The 18860-nt window shown below is 40.3% G+C and overlaps 1 protein-coding gene across 4 annotated transcripts in view; it reads right to left on the reverse strand.

The window, feature by feature from the left end:
- The window catches only part of LOC140954105 (DNA excision repair protein ERCC-6-like 2), a 27370-nt gene extending 8577 nt beyond the window's left edge, over window positions 1-18793 (reverse strand). The window contains exons 1-18 of one of the 4 annotated variants that reach the window (XM_073403507.1): window positions 18608-18793; window positions 17406-17488; window positions 15455-15578; window positions 14296-14360; window positions 14157-14204; window positions 13113-13325; window positions 12038-12141; window positions 11538-11666; window positions 10383-10475; window positions 8974-9180; window positions 8547-8659; window positions 7527-7705; window positions 6730-6813; window positions 6339-6487; window positions 4069-4194; window positions 2266-2448; window positions 1586-1827; window positions 771-870 (exon numbers count right to left, since the gene is read on the reverse strand). In XM_073403507.1, coding sequence (XP_073259608.1) covers window positions 771-870; window positions 1586-1827; window positions 2266-2448; window positions 4069-4194; window positions 6339-6487; window positions 6730-6813; window positions 7527-7705; window positions 8547-8659; window positions 8974-9180; window positions 10383-10475; window positions 11538-11666; window positions 12038-12141; window positions 13113-13325; window positions 14157-14204; window positions 14296-14360; window positions 15455-15578; window positions 17406-17488; window positions 18608-18723 — 2358 coding nt within the window. In that variant the 5' untranslated portion in view covers window positions 18724-18793. Of the gene's footprint in view, window positions 1-770; window positions 871-1585; window positions 1828-2265; window positions 2449-4068; window positions 4195-6338; window positions 6488-6729; window positions 6814-7526; window positions 7706-8546; window positions 8660-8973; window positions 9181-10382; window positions 10476-11537; window positions 11667-12037; window positions 12142-13112; window positions 13326-14156; window positions 14205-14295; window positions 14361-15454; window positions 15579-17405; window positions 17568-18607 lie in introns of all 4 variants that reach the window. The other 3 variants (XM_073403509.1, XM_073403510.1, XM_073403511.1) reach the window with 3 other exon arrangements.
- Window positions 18794-18860: the final 67 nt, after the last annotated feature.

The raw sequence follows: 18860 nt of genomic DNA on the forward strand, positions 1-18860 counted from the left end.
CAACAATGTTGGGACCTGCATGCAGCAACATGCAACTGGGTGTGCATGCGGACGCAACATATAACATCCAACAATGCTGGGAGTTGATGGCCAACAATGGTGCGTTCGTTCGCAGGGGGATTTAAGCCTCAAAGTCATGTTACGATTTTAATAAATCGAACGTGGGCTTTTAAGCGAGAAAGTTTTCATTGACATGTTTTTCTTCCTTCGGGGTTCGTACACTTCTTCCCAAATAAAATTCAAGGACTTTTCAAGAACTTTCAAGGATCCGATTTTTAAATTTCAAGCACCTAATTAATTACTTTAAACACACGTTCCAATAAACTATGAATTATATTCCGATAATAACGCGCTTTTGTTCTTAAGCCATTTTTATCAAATTTCGTTCGTGAGTTCATATCTGACTTTCACTTCGTCAATGCCGATTTTCTTCAGTTGGAGCTAGTTGACCTCAAACTGCTATTTGCCAAAGTTTTTTTTGGAGGTTGTGAAAATGTTCCTTAATTAAAATTCAAGGACTTTCAAGGACCAAAATGAATGAAGGAGATTTCAAGGACTTACAAGGCCTTGAAAAAGGACTCTAAAATTCAAGAGTTTTCAAGACGCGTATGAACCTTGTTCCTAGTAGACGAAATCTTATCAATTTTTCGCAATTGAAAGAGAAAATTTCATCTTATGAACTTGCTCATAATAATGGTCGTCACAATCGCGGTTGTCCCCATAAAACACGGCTTATAATATCTTGTTTAGTAGAAGCACCAGGATTTTACCTGCTTATAGACTTGTCTTAGGTAAATCATTTCCTCAATTGTTCCAGACGATATCAAGCGATATACTCGAACATCTCGCCTTTGACCAATGCGGTATGCCCTGCAATGTAATAAAATAAAATAAAATAAAATAAAAAATAAAGATTAAAAATAAAATAATTATTAAAAGGAAAACGACTGACATAGTTACATATACGTTGTAAAATCAACTATGGGCGCGTTCGATTGAGAAATCTGGACTGGATTGATTCAGATTTTGAAACCCGGATTTCGGGTTTTACCAGACAATCAAAACGTATTTCAACGCCGAAAAATCTTTCCCCAAGCTAAAATAAGGTGCATTTCACTTAAATAAGATAAATCGGATTTCATGGATTCCCTTCTTTACAGTTTTATGGGCAAATCCCCAAAAAGGTTTGCAAAACTGTTCTCATAAACAGTGGCTTTTTTCTGTGTGCGCGTGCAAAACTGCTGTTCCTGAGAACAGTTTTCAAATCCTTTTCTGTATTTCCCCAAAAAATGGAAAGAAAGCCGGAAATCAAATAGTCTGCTACACAGCCGTTTTTAGTGTCGTCACGCAACACTCCTCCCCACTGTGGGGAGGAGCATTGCGTGACGACACTAAAAACGGCTGTGTAGCAGACTAGAAATCAAAGGACGGGTTTTTCGGCGTTAAAAACAACGACGTCTTTGCTTAAACTCCCTAATGTCTTCCTCGCGCGAGTTGTTCCTTTTTGCGCCCATTTTTCTGTCATGCCGGCCAACTACGCAGGCTCAGTGCTAGTAAGCCATGCGTGTTCGTCTCTTTTACTAACCTGTCCTGCGCTTGTAAATCACTTGAGGGATTCCAGTTTGGGTCAAATATGATCACAACATTTGCTCCAGTGAAGTTCAGCCCCAGTCCTCCTGCCTTAGTTGATACTAAACACAGGGAAATGCTGGGATCGAGATTGAATTCTCTCACCAGACGAGTTCTGTCAGCAGCCTTGGTTGATCCGTCCAAACGACTGTACACCATTCCTTTACTGATCACAAACTCCTCTAAGATGTCAAGAAGCTGGAAAGAAAGAGATATTGTAATTAAATGACAGCGTGTCATCTGATAAATTGACTTTAAAGAGTATGGCCAGGAACTTAACAAACTGCAAGTCTACTAAGCATTCTTCAATTTCAAAGAGGAATATTCGACAACGAATCGAATCTTTGCGGAATCTTAGTCCTCAGGGCTTTTCCGGCCTTTCCTGAACGTGAAGTTGTGGAATCTTTAGAGTCTTTTACGAAACAGTGAACATGGCCTACGGTTTTCCGTCTTTGCTTGTTTTTGCTATTGGACTGTGTGCATGGTCAAGCCCCCCTCCCCCCCCAAAAAAAACCAACATATAATAAAATAACAAAAAAATAACAAATCAAAGACGAGCTTCATAACCCGCATTGCACTTTATTAAGCTAAGGTCTCCATGACTGTATATTTTACAGGTGTAAGTAGAATTCTCACCTGCGTAGACCGTGAAAACAGTAAAACTTTGCTGTGTTCGGTTCTAAATATTCCCAACAGTTTATCCAGCACTTTCATTTTGCCGCAATACTTCGGGTCAGACATGAGTTCAAATGAAGAGAGTTCTGTACAACCTGAAAACTCTGGATACCTGGCAAAGACGCGCAAACAAAGTTCTTTCGCCTGAAACCAAACAAAAAGAATCCTCATGTACTTGCATAATAGAGTGGACTTGGATAACAGAGTGCTGAATTTAGAGGGGGTAGAAAACCAGCGCAAAAAGGCAGATTTCGTAAAAGGGTTACATTAAAAGAGCCATGGATTGATAAGGTAAATTGACCACTATTCTAATCCCTCAAAACTTGATCCATTTTTCGGGAAAAATTATGAGACGTAGGTCCTTCTTCAGAAGGGCAACCGGTTTTAACGATAGCAAAATTTCACGGTGAAACGAGAGAGCATTTTCACCGGCGAGCACAATATGACAAAAAGGCAGAAAATCAAACAAGTTAGCTATCACGTGAACCTATGACGAAACACATCTAAGCTATGTTACATAACAAAGAAAGCGTGTCATGAGAAAAGAAACGCGTGACAGAACAACCACCCTAAACAGGGCTCGCAAAAAGTCCATTCCAGTCATCAAGGACTAGTACATTTTCTTCCTGGGCAAGTAACTTTTAAAGCTCACATGTCCAATTGGCATGGGTCCAGGCGGGTCATCTTCTACCTATATCATTAACTAGGATAAGAAAGCAATGGTCCCGTTTCTGGGAAACTGCCTACCTACCCCTCCCCTAAGCCAACATTAACATTTTCTTCTCACTTAAGGCAAATGTTGGATTTAATATGGGAGGGATAGGTGCGCAGATTCCCTTGATTGAAGTTTTTTTCAAGCTCTGCTATAGTGATTCAGAAGCTGAAGTTTTGCGCGCTATCCCTACATTAAAACTGAATCTTAGGATTCGTTTCGTACTGACGCTCAAACTGTCTTCTTGCGAAGCGCTCTGAGATTGCACGGAAAGTCCCTTGTCAACTAAGTTCATAGAACCAAATTTATGAATTCCGGCGCGCAAAGGTCAGTAATTGAAAACAAACTGTAGTTTCAATTTACAGTTGCTTTTCGAGTGCCCACTCCCTTGAAACTCAATACCAATAGCCCATTTTACAGTTACTGGTGAAAACAGCTTGGAGTTGAGGTTGTTTTCATACAGCCCTGCCTGCTTTATTAGAGAGCTTTAGATTTGAGGACGAGAACGAGTACGAGATTTAAGTTAACGTTTTTGCGCGTGTTCTCAAAAAAAAAAAAAAAAAAAAAAAAAAAAAAAACCTCCGAAAGCTTCCTTTTACTTTTTTTCACCGAAAAAGTTAGTACGGTTATTTATACTGAAGGAGGTTTAAGCCCTCTCCCGATAGCAAAATGATAAAACTTGTTACATTTGATATCTTGTTCCGGTCACTACGACATTCTCGCTAAAACTCGTAGTAGAATGAAGACGGCTATTACATTTTCCCGCCAAAATGACGCTGGTTCACGCATGAGCAGTACTCAGTATTGAGAAAATCTCGTACTCCTAGTCGTCCTCGTCCTCGAATCTAAAGGTCTATTACAGTTGAACCTCTCTACAACGGCCACCTTGAGGACAGAAGAAAGTGACTATTGTAGAGAGGTTTAAGCAAGAGTCAATGTAGGGACTGTCCACCAAAAAAAAGTGGCCTTTGTAGAGAGGTGGCCCTTAGGGGAGGTTCAACTGTGTTCATCATTTCTTTTTTACCGCTGAGTGTTCGCCGGTGCCGCCCTACCTTTTCCTGCTGGTCTAGTGTTTGTCTGACCGTGGGCGCCAATAACGCTGCATGATTGGCCACCTTTAGCAACAGCTGGAAAAATCGCATGGTTGTAGTCTTGATATTCTCGCCCTCTGAACTGAGCTGTTTGCAAGACAATAGATACATCAAAAATTGAGGTTTCTGGGAAATTGCCAACCTACCCCTCCCCTAAGCCAACATTTTGCCTTAAGTGAGAAGTAGGGGTTAATGTTGGCTTAAGGGATGGGTATGTGAGCCGTTTTTCAGAAACCTAAGTTGATCTAAATTGTTAACCACTTTAGAGTCCTTTACAAACAAACAAAAAAATACCCACAGAAAACTGGAAAAGTATCTAGCAATACACAAAATTACTTGTGTCATAAAACTTCAAATTCAGGGCCTGTAGAATATTTCGTGCAATATCATGCGTAATGGCTAAATTGCATCCTGCTCAGACCTAAAATGTACTGCGCGCATAAGCATTAAAATCCCCTATTTCTGCAACATTGCATCCATATGGCACGACGCACCTTTCACTGTTCAACCAATCAAAGCTCCCGAAATAAGAGAAGGGGATATTCATCATGTTATAAGGACCTTGGCCAGTTACAGTTATAACTGAGTCGTGTCCTTAATGACACGTTTTGGGGAAACTGCAAAAAGTCAGGTACGTTGACTAGTACGAATGTCCGTTTGATTGACGCAAGATCTTCAGTTTCGGGTTCGCACTGCCGCACTGTCAGAAAAAAAAAAAAAAAAAAAAAAAACGGAGAAAAAAAAAAACGGGGATACAATACTTTCATGTGCTGGGTGTGTCAGAATAAACCAACCAATCATCTCTATAAAGCTGCTATGTCGACTCAAAGAATCAACCTCATTTCGAACACTTATGCTTGTTTTTCTTTCCGCCCGCTTAATATTCTCTATTGAAACAGCGAGTTTCTCGGTTAATTCACCATCTTCTAAACCTTACGGTGTAATCGCTCCCGTTCCCCCCCCCCCCCCACCCCTCACATGACTAGGCCTTGAATAAGAATCATATAACCCCGAAGCGTCTAAATTCGAATATGCTATGTGGAACCAAGCTAGGGTTTATCATCCCCTTACCGTAAATGACCTAATAAACGTCCCCTCTGCGATGCTAAAATTGTATTAAACGCCCCTCTCTAATAAACGCCCTCTGTCAAATAGACGCCCCCCTATCTGAATTACTTGCGCGAATTCACTTGTGATGTTTTCGTAGCCGTCGCCGTCGTTTTTGCTTAAGCTCCCTATTGTCGCAATATACTATCTTGCCTACTCTCTACCCCAATTACCATGTAACAACGTTTGCCCCTGATCACCCCACTGCATGACTTATTATTCAACGATATGACGTTCCCTGTCCACCCCGTGTTACTTACCATGTAACAACGTTTGCCCCTGATCACCCCACTGCATGACTTATTATTCAACAATATGACGTTCCCTGTCCACCCCCGTGTTACTTACCATGTAACAACGTTTGCCCCTGATCACCCCACTGCATGACTTATTATTCAACGATATGACGTTCCCTGTCCACCCCGTGTTACTTACCATGTAACAACGTTTGCCCCTGATCACCCCACTGCATGACTTATTATTCAACGATATGACGTTCCCTGTCCACCCCCGTGTTACTTACCATGTAACGTTTGCCCCTGATCACCCCACTGCATGACTTGTTATTCAACAATATGACGTTCCCTGTCCACCCCGTGTTACTTACCATGTAACAACGTTTGCCCCTGATCACCCCACTGCATGACTTGTTATTCAACAATATGACGTTCCCTGTCCACCCCGTGTTACTTACCATGTAACAACGTCTGCCCCTGATCACCCCACTGCATGACTTATTCAATATGACGTTCCCTGTCCACCCCGTGTTACTTACCATGTAACAACACTTGCCCCTGATCACCCCACTGCATGACTTATTATTCAACAATATGACGTTCCCTGTCCACCCCGTGTTACTTACCATGTAACAACACTTGCCCCTGATCACCCCACTGCATGACTTATTATTCAACAATATGACGTTCCCTGTCCACCCCGTGTTACTTACCATGTAACAACACTTGCCCCTGATCACCCCACTGCATGACTTATTATTCAACAATATGACGTTCCCTGTCCACCCCGTGTTACTTACCATGTAACAACGTTTGCCCCTGATCACCCCACTGCATGACTTATTATTCAACAATATGACGTTCCCTGTCCACCCCCGTGTTACTTACCATGTAACAACACTTGCCCCTGTCCATCCCACTGCCACAGTCACAGGGAAAGTTCTTTTTTCTGATCAGTTCGACGTCGGGGTTTTGAAGGAGAGTCTGATAGACATCTTCTTGAAATGGGGTTAAGGGACAAAACACTACCAGTTCATCTGAAAAAGCAAGGTGTAAACAGGTTTAATGCAAAAACGAGAGAAAAGCCGGTTTAAACATGACAAGTCGGCTGTTTGGTTGTGACTGAGCTGATTAATCAAATTGGTAACCGCAAAAAATGTAAACGTTGGTGCACTAGTTATTCGTCAGAGCGAATAGAATGGCTATCGCAGAAGAGTTGGTCTTCTACGCAGTTTGACTTTCCTTTGAATTGAATCTTAGTTTACATTAACAGCGTTACCTTTCCTCGGTAGTTGATCTGCTATCAAGTCTTTCGTCCTTCTGAGGAAGACTTTTCCAATTTTGTCTTGGAGCTTCTTCGATTCTGCCAACATAAAGTTTTTACTATGTAAAACATTAGGACTCAGCTATGTAAGAATAAAAACGGTTACTTTTGGCTTTTTCAGACATTTTACTGTTAGCTTGCTAGTTCATAAGCCCACGGATTTTATATGAGCTTCCTTGCAATTGCCATTTTGAACATTTGTAACATAAATTACTTGGAGTCTAAAATCGTTAAGATTTTTTTAAAATTTTTGTGAAATGTAAGTGTGTTTTATGAGGTAATGGCAAAATAATTGAACGAAATGGATGAAAAAAAAAATAACGGAAACCGTTTACAAACAGTCGGGTTGCTCTTCGTGGAATCCAAAAAACAAACAAACTTACAAAGACGGGTCCGTCTCCCCCACCTCCCCCTCCCCCTCCCCCCCCCTCCCCCTCCCCCCCCCCCCTCAACACACATACAACAGTGCATTTGACATTTTCGAAAACATAACGATGAAATTTGAATAGAGCAGTCTGGGCATCTGCATGCTTCGAGCAGAGCACCTAGGAACAGCTTTTTACGGCGTTTTCCCAGGCCGTCTCGGTCAATTCACCACGGTGACGTATCCGAGACGCTTGGACCACAAAACCCGAGACGCACTGGCCGCGTGGTCGGCGCGGAATAATAAGGTCTAGGGACTGACTAGGCAAGGAACAGTTAACACCGTGATATTCGTCCGAAAAGAGCTTAATTTCAGTGTTTTTCCTCACTTTTTCTTCCCAGGGCCAATTCTCTCTTGGTGGCATTATACGTTTGCCCCTCTCTGATTGGTACATCATATTCCAATTCAAACTGTTTAGCTTTTCCGAGACTGCCTGGATTAGCCCAGTCTAACACGCACCAGAATTCTCTCATCCTATTCTGGAGTGGAGTTCCTGTGAGGCCATACCTGCATGAAGACAGGCCAAATTAGGTTGATACTTGTATAGCTAGAGAAAACACACGACATTTCACGACGGAGGTTTCCCCGCGAAATAACGTCTGAGAAATGAGTGCAGAAATGCCATACTGATGACGCGTCACCAGATCTGGGTAGTGCTACTGATTGGTTAAAGCAGATTCCCATGATGCACGACCAATCAGAAGCACTCCCCAGATCTGGGTAGTAACACGTCATCAGTATGGAAATTTCTGCACTCGTTTCTCAGACGTTATTTCGCGGGGAAACCAGTGGTGGCGTCGAGAAATGGCGGCTGTTTTCTCAGGCTAATACTGGTAACAATATACCGATACAAGCCAGGGAAGTACCTGCTAACCTCTCATAAAATAACTAACGTAGTACGCGCGCTCCGATTGGCCAAGAGGCGTGTTAGAGAGTATGTACACATGGCTGTGACGTCAATATGTTTTGGTTTTCGCGCGCTGATCACACAAGCACGAATTTGAAAAAGTTTTTGAGTCTAGAACTCGACAAGTTTACTTTATTTATCCATTCCCTCGTCGGCTGAAACTTGGAAAGTCTTTACAAACACGCTGTGTGTCAATTTTTGTTCGCGTAAGTTGACATTTTAAGCGAGCAAAATCCGCATTTGAAAACAATAACTTATGCAAAACTTGGAAGGAAAACAGGGTGTTTTATGTGGGATTCGATAGTCTATGGAACTTTCAGTTAGAGCATTTTACTACATATTTTCTGCGCCGCCGGAAGTCTGGTAACTGGCCGCTTAAAAGAGGTTTGCCTCTAACATTTCATTAAATAGAAATAGACCTACTAACTTGGGACATTTTACCTTCCCTTAACTTTAAGAGCTTTAGCAGCCTTAGTTATTTGAGCTTTGGGATCTTTCAGGCGATGAACTTCATCTAATATTACCGCTAGCCATTTAATCTTGTTCAAATCATCCTAAAAAAGCAAAAGTATAGCCACATATGTCAGAAAACTATCTTCTTGGATAAATATATCCGCTTAAACTTTTGCCTACGTACTAAGTAATGTCTCAGAAAAAGATAATTTTCGTGCTCCCGTTTGAAAAGTTTCTTCAAAACTACAAGAATAGAATAAGGCCAGATCGGGCCGACGAGAGGGCACGAAGGTCCTCCGTCACCGAAGTAAGCTTTTAAACTGTTACTGCCTCCAAAACTACCACCCCCACCCCCTCCTGAGAAACCATGCCTCTGGAGTCACTACTTCAGCCTTTGTGGCATTGCAATACTCACCAAGTGATTTCTCATGGTTTCATATGTAGTTAGCACCACATCTAGTCGCCCTCTCTGGGCCCTCTGAAGAGTGTCCTCTTTGGTGTTACCATGAAAAAGCCCCGTGTTGAAATGTCCCCAAGTCTCCAGTTCCTCTTTCCAGTTGTACATCACAGAACCTGGGCTAACAATTAGGAAAGTCCCTCTCTCAAATCCGCTAACATGTTTCTAAAACAAACGAGAAAAGAAAAATGGTTATTGTTTTAACTTGAAGTTTATAAACTATAGTCGCAAAAATAAATGTATATATGTCGATTCCTCAAAAAGGCGCACTTTAGGCAACGTCCTCCTCACGGCCGGCGAGGAAGAGTACGACTACTAGGACGAGATTTTGACTTAAAGTTTTTTTCGCGCATTCCTGAAAAATAGACACCTCGGAAAGCTTCAATTCACCTTTTTTACCAGAAAAGTTGACACGGTTATTTTTATGGAAGGAGGTTAAGCCCTCATTCTGATGATGGTGAAATGAAAACACTTCTAACATTCGATAACTTGTTTCAATGACTACAACATTTTGGCTAAACAGGCGTAGTAGAATGACGACGGCTATCACGTTTTCCCGCCAAAATGACGCCTGTTCCCGCGCGAGCACTACTTAGTACTGCGAAAATCTCGTACTCGTAGTCGACCTCGTCTTAGAATCTACTGCAGCCCTACCCCACTAGATGGGATGCCAGTCAACCCCAGAATTAACTCCCGAGCAAAATACCACCATCTTCATTTACAAAACGGGCCCGAGTTTTTCAAGGCTGGGTTTAGATAACCCACGGTTAGTGCGTTATGGAATTAATTGTAGTCTAAGCTATAAAAGTAATTGTAGTCTAATTATTTTCATGAACAAGTGGATGATAGGATTCTCTGAAGAAAATTATGCGAAAAAAGGCTTTTGAACAAAAGTAAAAGAAACTCGAACTTAAATTTAATTCTCTTGTCTGAGGAAAAATATACTGGAACGTTTAGGCCTTCAGTCCTGGGACCATTTCTCGAAAGTCCAGTTTACTCTACGGACCTTCACCTTCCAACTTCCTAAACAGACTATTATTGTTTTGCTATATTTGTAACTACGAGCTTTACTTGACTTATGTGGCAGTGTAAACGCAAACGGGAAAAAAAACGGAACTTAAGATCTGACTAGACTTACGAAATCGACTACGAGCAATTCGGAGCATATTATAACACCTGAACTATAACTCTTCCCTGTTGGTAAAAAGCATATAAATATCCCCTAGGGATAAGATTGGGTGGACAAGTAATTATATGAGGTGCGTGAATTTGGTTTAAAACCCTGTACTCCTTTTTAACCCTGCCCTCACAGTCGAATCAAAAGGTTCCTTGTAAGAGCCCAGAAAAACACGGCTTAATTCAACAACCTGTTCTCCTTTCGTTCTGCCATTCACAAATTTGGAGAACACATCAGCCTTTGTCCCTGTTTTCCTCAAAATAGCAGCAACAAATGCGATGACCTGAAACAAACATGTGCATACACATATGGCAGTATTGTATCATGCTTTTAATGGGTATTTGAGCGAGTCCATGTGACTAGAACAGGAACCTACTCCTGTATTCCTCTCTCAAATAGCTAAGATAAAGAATCAAGCAAAGGAAAGTCCCTTATGGGGCTCAGACCTTGGGCCTCTTATTCAACTATTTGCTGTATTGCTGCGCTTCATAGGGATTCCGGATCATAACACGTTTCTGGGAAACTGCCCACATACCCCTCCCCGAAGCCAGCAGTTTGCCCTACGTGAGAAGTAAGTAGTAGTGTTGGCTTAGGTGAGGGGTTCCGGGATTCCTCGGGATATCTTCTAAAAGGAATTATCAGGTTTACAGATCGTTTGTACAGAAATTCTTTCGAACTTACATTGAAAGCCTACGCCCTGTTGTTATGGAATTACAACTAAGGCTCAGTTCAAAGTTCGAACTTTTCATGCACCGAACCTAATCCCTTCGATAAAAAATAAGTACATAAAAAGAACGACGTTGAATCAATTTGGGTCGACCCACGAAGTGCGTTCGAGTTGCTTAAATGAGAATTTCGACTGTGGAGCAACCTCGTTTCAAACCTAATGCATAAATTACTACAATTCATTTTCACTGGTAAACATGCATTGTAGACCATGGCACATCGTGAAAATGAATTGAGACCTACTAATTAAGTTTGAGGTCTGAATTAACCGTCGAACTTATATCATTTGGGTCGAACCCAAAAGGTATTAAGTTCGGTACGTGAAAAGTTCGACGTTTGAACCAAGCAAAGCGGCCTAACAACTTAAAAGCCGTAACTAGGAAAATTGATACCTACCTGTACAGTCTGTATGTTAAATTACCAAGTTTACACCCTATTCTATGAAGTCCGATAAAAAAGAAAGATCTGAAGATTATGCCTCAAATCGTACAAAAATGTTACAGGTACTTGTGACGTTTTCTTTCAATTATCTCTAATTTTGTTTGTAACCGCATGTTGGAAACCAAAATCAAGCAAGACTTTGTAGAACGATGAAAAACGTAACGTTTCATTTCCAAACCTGAACTGTCTTTCCTAAGCCCATGTCATCACCAAGGATTGCTCCAGTATTTTCTGAGAAGTGACGGAACAAAAACTGCACTCCTTGACGCTGATAATCCCTCAAATAACGGTTAATGGTGGCTGGAATCTATAGAAAAAAGAGCTTAAAACAATCACGCAAAGGGCATCCTCAATGCTGATTATCAAATACTTGATGACTACATGTAGTCCCTAGGAAAACGGTCATTAATTTTTCAAACCAACATACTCTTCTTAAGGCTTCCGGTCAGCTGAAAACCAGACCCTGTTAAGCAACACATACCCGTTAAGGGCAAATAAGGGATCCCCCCCTCTGCGCCTCAACCCTTTGACGTTTACATTGTAAGGGATATTGGTACACTTTGCCTCGTCTAAAACTCTCCCATTGTATATTTATGCCATGCTTCTTGCTCGCCTTTTTTTTTTCATTGGAAACGGAAAGCATACAAAGCAAACAAATAAAATGCAGTTATTTCTAACCTGAGTTACTGGTTCAATTCCAGGTTCAGATACAAGTAAAGGAACTGTAGGATGAGGCGCTGGCACTGTGAAAAAGGGTCTCTCCATGTCTTGATCATCAAAACCTGAGTTGAGAAAAAATAAAATAAATAAAAAGCTCTTTATAAGTGTCAAATGAATGTAATTAGCATAAAGTGTTTTGAGGACACCTATATTTTTTAAAATCCGCTGTTGGAGATGGGACTACCTTTGTTACATAATTATCCGAACCACGGATGTGACCCGTTTTCAAGGTACAAGTAGTACCTCCTCGTCAGTTGGTAAGTTCACGACCCCGAGTGTTGGTCCGGGCATGGGATTGAGCCAGCGACCTTCCATTCTGAAGATCGGTGCTCTTTAACTGGGTGAGAAAACAAAGACATATGTAAATAAACTAGTAATGACCGAAGGTTACGGAATGCACGCGACAACGATTGAAGATTGAAACGCTCTTCCTCCAACGCTGTGCTTTGCGTAAGTCTTACGGACTTTACGAGACAGATGGACAAAACACGCGTGATCAGAAGCTCCAAACTTTTACACGCACGTTATCAGATTGCGTTCTGTGGATAATCCTTTCGTTCCTAATGGAAGGACAGTTGAAGTTGTACATGCAACGCATGCGTAATAGGAACCTGGAGATAAAGACTGCGGGCTCCTCTTGTCGCTCGAAAAATTAATTACTACAACACGAGAAAATTGAAAATGACTGAGACAACAAAAAACTTAAATTTAATAACTGATGACCTATCTCTTCTTGACGGAAGATTAGAAAATACTGCGTTACTGTTACATACACATGTACTGCTCACAGAGAGTTACGAAGTTGATAAACTTTCTTGGTTCACCTCACACAATGACAGTGATTATTTGGTGCTTTAGAATCATAGCAGAGGGTCGAATCTGAACCTCTACATGCAAGGTCTGATGGAGATATTCAGATGTGCACCAATAAGCCTCCAAAGTAAAAGTTACTAAACTGGTGAAATTGATTATCTTAAACTATCAAAACTGTAGTGGACTGTGCCCTCGCCTTTCTGTTTCTCAAGTAACTTACCATCTGCTAGCATCTCACCATCACAATCACGTTTGTCAGTCTGCTTCTTACTGTCATCATCAAAATCCGTTTTCACTGGATTTACCAGAGTGTTAATCTTCTCAGAATGAACGTCATCAAAATCCTGGAGAAGTACTGATCTACGCTGTTTGTTTATGGACCTTCTGCCACTGGGAAGCTTTTTGCTGCATTGAACAGAGATGTCTAGTTTTCCTGACACAAATATAAAAAAATATATGTTCATCAGTCTTATGATAGCTGGGGTGAGTGATTTAACACCTTTGTGAAATTTTCAGAAAAATGCGGCCTATTATGATGGTAGGATATTTTGGGTGACACTGTAAGCTCTACTCAGCACTTAGCTTCTGTTTTGCCGTTTGGAGATCAAGGGCAACGATCAATGTTATTTTCAAGCGAAATGCAGTTTTTTTATTACAATAATTAAATCAATTATTGAGAAGTATTCTGTACTTTTAGCGCGAAGAAAACTGTTACTCCCCAGGGCTGCAAACCTCCCTTAGGAAAATTGCTGTACTCTCCAATATTGTCAAGGTCCCATGTAGTGTTTCAGTATTTCAAAATTAAAGTTAAAGAGTTACAACTTTTTCAAGTTTATCAAGAAACCAACGAAATCTGCATCACCACCTCCCTCTGCTACGTAAAGCCACACAGGAGAGAAAAAAGGTGGCACATGGATGTGGGGTCATACATGGGAATCGACCTTTTGATCAAATCACTGGCTGCGCACCTGAACCAAGCCTTTGTAATAAATCACAAACTCATGAGGGAGAACCGTTGGTTCATTCTTTCTTGTGTGGCTTTATGTAGCAGAGGGAGGTGGTGATGCAGATTTGGTCCGTTTCTTGATAGACTTGAGGGGGTTATAACTCTTTAACGTTAACTTTGAAATACAGAGGTGAAGGTCCCAATGAGATTGCTTTTTGATAGCAATAAGTGGGGTTATTAATCACAATAACTACAAATAAAGTGCTGTCACATTAGTATAAAAAGACTAGTACATTCAGCACACAATGGAGAATTTACCTTTCTTTTTCTTTTTGGATGATGTGTCCCCCTTGCTTGTTTTGTGACCTGAATAAGAAAAAAAGTGTGTTAGAAGTCTAATGTAAAGTTGACTGTAACAACTTATTCATATTGAGAAAGAAAATTGTTCAATTAATACCTGGCTGTTCTTTGATTGTTTTAAGATTTGCCTCAGAAACTGTCTCACTCCCCTCAGATTCATAGCTGCAACAGAAATAAGGGTCCAATTAAATTTGCCACCTATGTCTTTTTTCTTTTCATCCGCACATTACTAAGATCATTATCTGAGCAGCCAAGTTTGAATGTCATGGTGATGGTACCATGGAGAGTAAAAAATCTCCAATTCAATGTGATAACGGATCACTTCAAAATACCAAAAAATATATTTTTATTTAAAATCTTATTAATTTATGCACGAACTTGTAGTTGATTAGCCTAAGAAAACTGCCAACATTTTTGATGCCACTCAGTGATTTTGTTACCTCTGTGTCCTGCATCCCTAATGCAAAATCCCCAAAGACACAAAATAATTCATGGCATGCGTCCAATAGGATCGATCTGAACATGTTTTTTTGTAGGAATATCCAGTTCATTTAATTTCTGTGGCAGTTATTATATATGTTTTTTTTTAACGATGCATATTTCTTTTTGTAGCCTTTGTTGTACTTTTAAATAGAAGGACTAAATTGTAATTTCAGTATACTGTAATTCAAAGTTTTGGAGTCTGTCTTCAGATTAACTGTCTACTGTAGTTACATAGAGGCCCAAGCATTTTTAATTTCGGACTCGAGTTTTTGAACTGGGACTCATGATTTGTTCACAAGATGAGTCCCAGCTAGGACTCACCATAACTATTTTTGTAACAAAATCACAGGCCACCATTGGTTTCCCTGCAAAATGATATTTGAGCAACAAACACAGAAATTCTTTACTGATAATGTGTCACTACCCAGATTAAAGTAGTGTTCCTGTGTGACATGTCATCATATGCCGTTTTGGGCAAGGGGGGGGGGGGGGGGTTGGGGTGGAGACCTCATGCACATGTTGTGGTGACATCATGAAATGTTCGCCATTTTCTTAAGGTGATGTAACACAGGATGATTCACAACGACGATGTTTAGTGCAACACAGCTTTGCAATGTTGGGCCAATGTTGTAACCATTCCAAACAATGTCACAACGATCAGTGTTACAACGCTGTGTTGCACTAAAAATCGTCCCTACGAATCACCTCATAGTATACCCTTCAGGTTAGTAGTTGATGAGTGAATAATGTAATAAAAATAATGTTAAACTTGCCCAATAAAAGTTACAACAGCCATTCTCAGCCCACTGGAAGCTTTGTGTAAAGAATTGATTACCGCTTTGTAGTATTCATTATCACCGCTATAAGGAGCGAGACAAATTTGACCCTTGGACCACTCTAGGAGAGAATTACATATGTAGTTAAACACATTAAAAACAAAATGCATTACTGTGGTTACTGAAGATTTTTACTGCACCATTGAAAATCAGGATCTAAACTGTGATGTTTAAAAAAGGGAATAGTGCTTCAGCGTAAATAATGTCAATCAAATGCCCCAGAATTTAAAGGGGCTGTGTCATGAAATTGATTACAGCGAAATTCGTTGTATTGCACTGCGCGTATTGCAAACTTCGAAGGGATTTTGGGTTTATCTGTTCTGTCAACCATTCTAGTGAAGGCAGGTTTTAATAATGCAAATCACAATGTAAAGTGCTCGCCCGGCTTTTCTGAGAAGGAAATTGCGTTGGTGAGTGGATTTTTTGTCAAAAGAAGGAGGCAGACACTGCTTTGACAAAAGGTAAGAAAGATAAAAAAAATCTTCAAAGCAAACTTAACTAGTCAATTATTGGGCCTGAAACAGGGCGATCACAAAGCAACAAACCTTGAAACATGAAACAAACAAATGGTTTGAAATCCACCAATCACGAATCACAAACCCTGACCCTTTGAACTCGTGTAAGTAAATATATGTTTCCTAAGAGGTCCACTAATTGATGGAACAGAAAACCTAAAATTTGCAAAACGCACGGCGTGATACAAAGAATTTCACTGTAAAAGTCAAACAGGTGGAACTCCTCTAAATGCTAAACGAAGGTATAAATAACATGGCAAATAGAAAATACAAACTTGAACAAGATTGAAATGGATTCTAGTTGTGGTTTTAGAAAGCTTATTAGCCTAACAGTAAGTTATTCAAAGTTCCCTTTTTGTTGTTTGCAACATTTGAAACTTGGTGACATATTTGGTTGACATGAAGCTGATACTTTATCATTCACAAGTTAAATGCAATTTCTCCATTTTCATAGTGAATAAGGGCCTGCTAATGGCATTATTATACATTGCACTCATGATCTGTCCTCTCATTGGCTTAAAGAGCCTGCAGCTAATTTTGGAAATCAGCGCAACCTACAGTTTAGTTACTTAATCTGTTGACAGATAACTGACCAATCTGTAGGTTGCACATGCAATGTATGATTTCCAATAACAATTGTATTAATTCAGGTTCCTTGTGATGGTGTGTTTGTTGTTATTTTCTTCAAAACAATTATTAGATAAGGTTTTTGTGATGTCCTAAATAATCAAGGTCTTAGTAAGTGTTATCAGCCTCGGCCTTCGGCTCGACAGATAACACTTACCTCGACCTTGATTATTCCAAATATCACGACAAACTCATCCAATAAATGTTTATTATTTACAAAATGAACTAGACAGCTGTGACCGAGCCCCTTCAATTGAGAAAACTTGGCCTTTTGTTTAAATTCTGTACATGTAAATCTGCGGTTTAATAATATTATTGTGGCCCATATGTGCATATTTAATTTTTTGCCCTCGTTCCTTATAAAGCCTTATGACAGGTACAAGTACATGTACATCTTAATCTGCATGTACTACAATTGGTTGCAAAAAAATCATTTAAACCTAAGATGCCAGCAGTGCCTCTTTTAAAATCAAAGTTGATGACATCATGAACATGTATGGAAAAAACAAAGTAAAACAATGTACGATTTTTGCTTGGGACTGTCGTGCACGACTAGCATACGTCATGACTTTCGACCACCCACACACGCACAATTTTCCCTTTCGACATCGACACATGTTGTACAGATGTCGTGGGTCTAATTTACATTAAACCATCTGACGTGAAGTCATGACATACTTTTATGCTGGTCATGCATAACTAGTCGTAAGCAAAAACTGACCCTCTAAATCAGCCTTTACATGTACCTTTTAATGTTGTATCTTCATCTTTGCAATCCAAACACACTGATTCAATTCCATCAGTCTCCCCATGATTGTGATAATTTTTCCTGTAATTTCCATATCTGGGGGTAAGTAGGCTCCATATAGTTGCCTTATGTAGTCTTGGGGTGTGATGTTTAATTAGGTCTTTAAAATACAGTGGAACCTCTACCCTTGGAACCAAGGAAGGTGTCCCCTGAGTAGAGGTGTCCCCTGAATGGAGGCCAAGCTAGGTTTTGTTAATAATTAATCAAAAATTAATTATTTTTATGAGAGCTAACAAAGGCGTCTGCTCTTGCAGCCTCCGGAATCTGCTGCAGTCATTATTTCAAGCAGCTAGATGATGTACATTGTCTGCGATATTGTGTATTGAATTCCCACAAATGCACTACATATACATGGAATTAAATGAGTTAATTCATGTTTTGAATGCTGTCACCATTGTGACTGGTGAACACAAACCCTGGGGGGGGTACTCCCATACATTACCTATATGGGTATGTGCCGCCCAACGGGGTCGTGATTTTGAAGCTGCTGATTTAGAACGGGGTATCCATTTCAGAGGCGTTTTCTAGAACGGGGTGTAAAAAATTGTGGATCACGGCTTTATCTTCTGCTTAAAATTGTTGCTGATTATGAAGAAGCATTTATTTGATGTATAAGTCGAACAAATAAAGAAATATCTTTTTAAAAAAACAGGGCTATTTCAATTTACAAACTTTCTAGAACGGAGTATAAAAAATTGGCCCATTTCTAGAACGAGGTGTCAGTTTTAGGGCGAATTCTAGAACAGGGTATAAAAAATTGGCCCATTTCTAGAACGGGGTATCAATTTTAGAGGAAATTTTTTTTAGAACAGGGTGCCAATTTGGAGTCCCGGGCGGCACATACCCACCCAAAAAATACCCAAGTGCCCCCCCGGGACACAAACGTATTGACAATTTTTGTGGTCAGTCACTCATTGATTTCTAAGGTGTCCCCTGAATGGAAGGTAAAGCCACGTTTTGTGACCCAGAAAAAGTGTCCCTTTCCCCTGAATAGACGTGTCCCTACAACAGAGGTAAAAGATACAGAGATTATGTTAACATTTTTCCGGGACCCAATTTTGTGTCCCCTGAATGGAGGTGTCCTTTGAATAGAGGTGTTCCAAGGGAGAATGTTCCATTGTATTAGGTTGTTTCCCTCACCGTTTTGCAATAGATTCTTCTTCCTCTTCATCACTTTGACACCTTACGCCAGCAATTTCTTTCTCTTCTTCGTCTTCTGTCGCCTCGTCATCTGTGGCAGTACTATCGCATATCATTTTCCTATTCCACAAATTTTACGTTTAGTTTCTCATAATAGTCGGTTTTTCTGGTTTCCCCTACTCATCACCTGTCGGCTGCCATCTGCGAGAAGAGTCGACCGTAATTCTGATTGCGTCACGATCAAAAGTTAAAC

This window comes from Porites lutea, chromosome 12, assembly GCF_958299795.1.
Source record: "Porites lutea chromosome 12, jaPorLute2.1, whole genome shotgun sequence".
Classification (NCBI taxonomy): Eukaryota; Metazoa; Cnidaria; class Anthozoa; order Scleractinia; family Poritidae; genus Porites; species Porites lutea.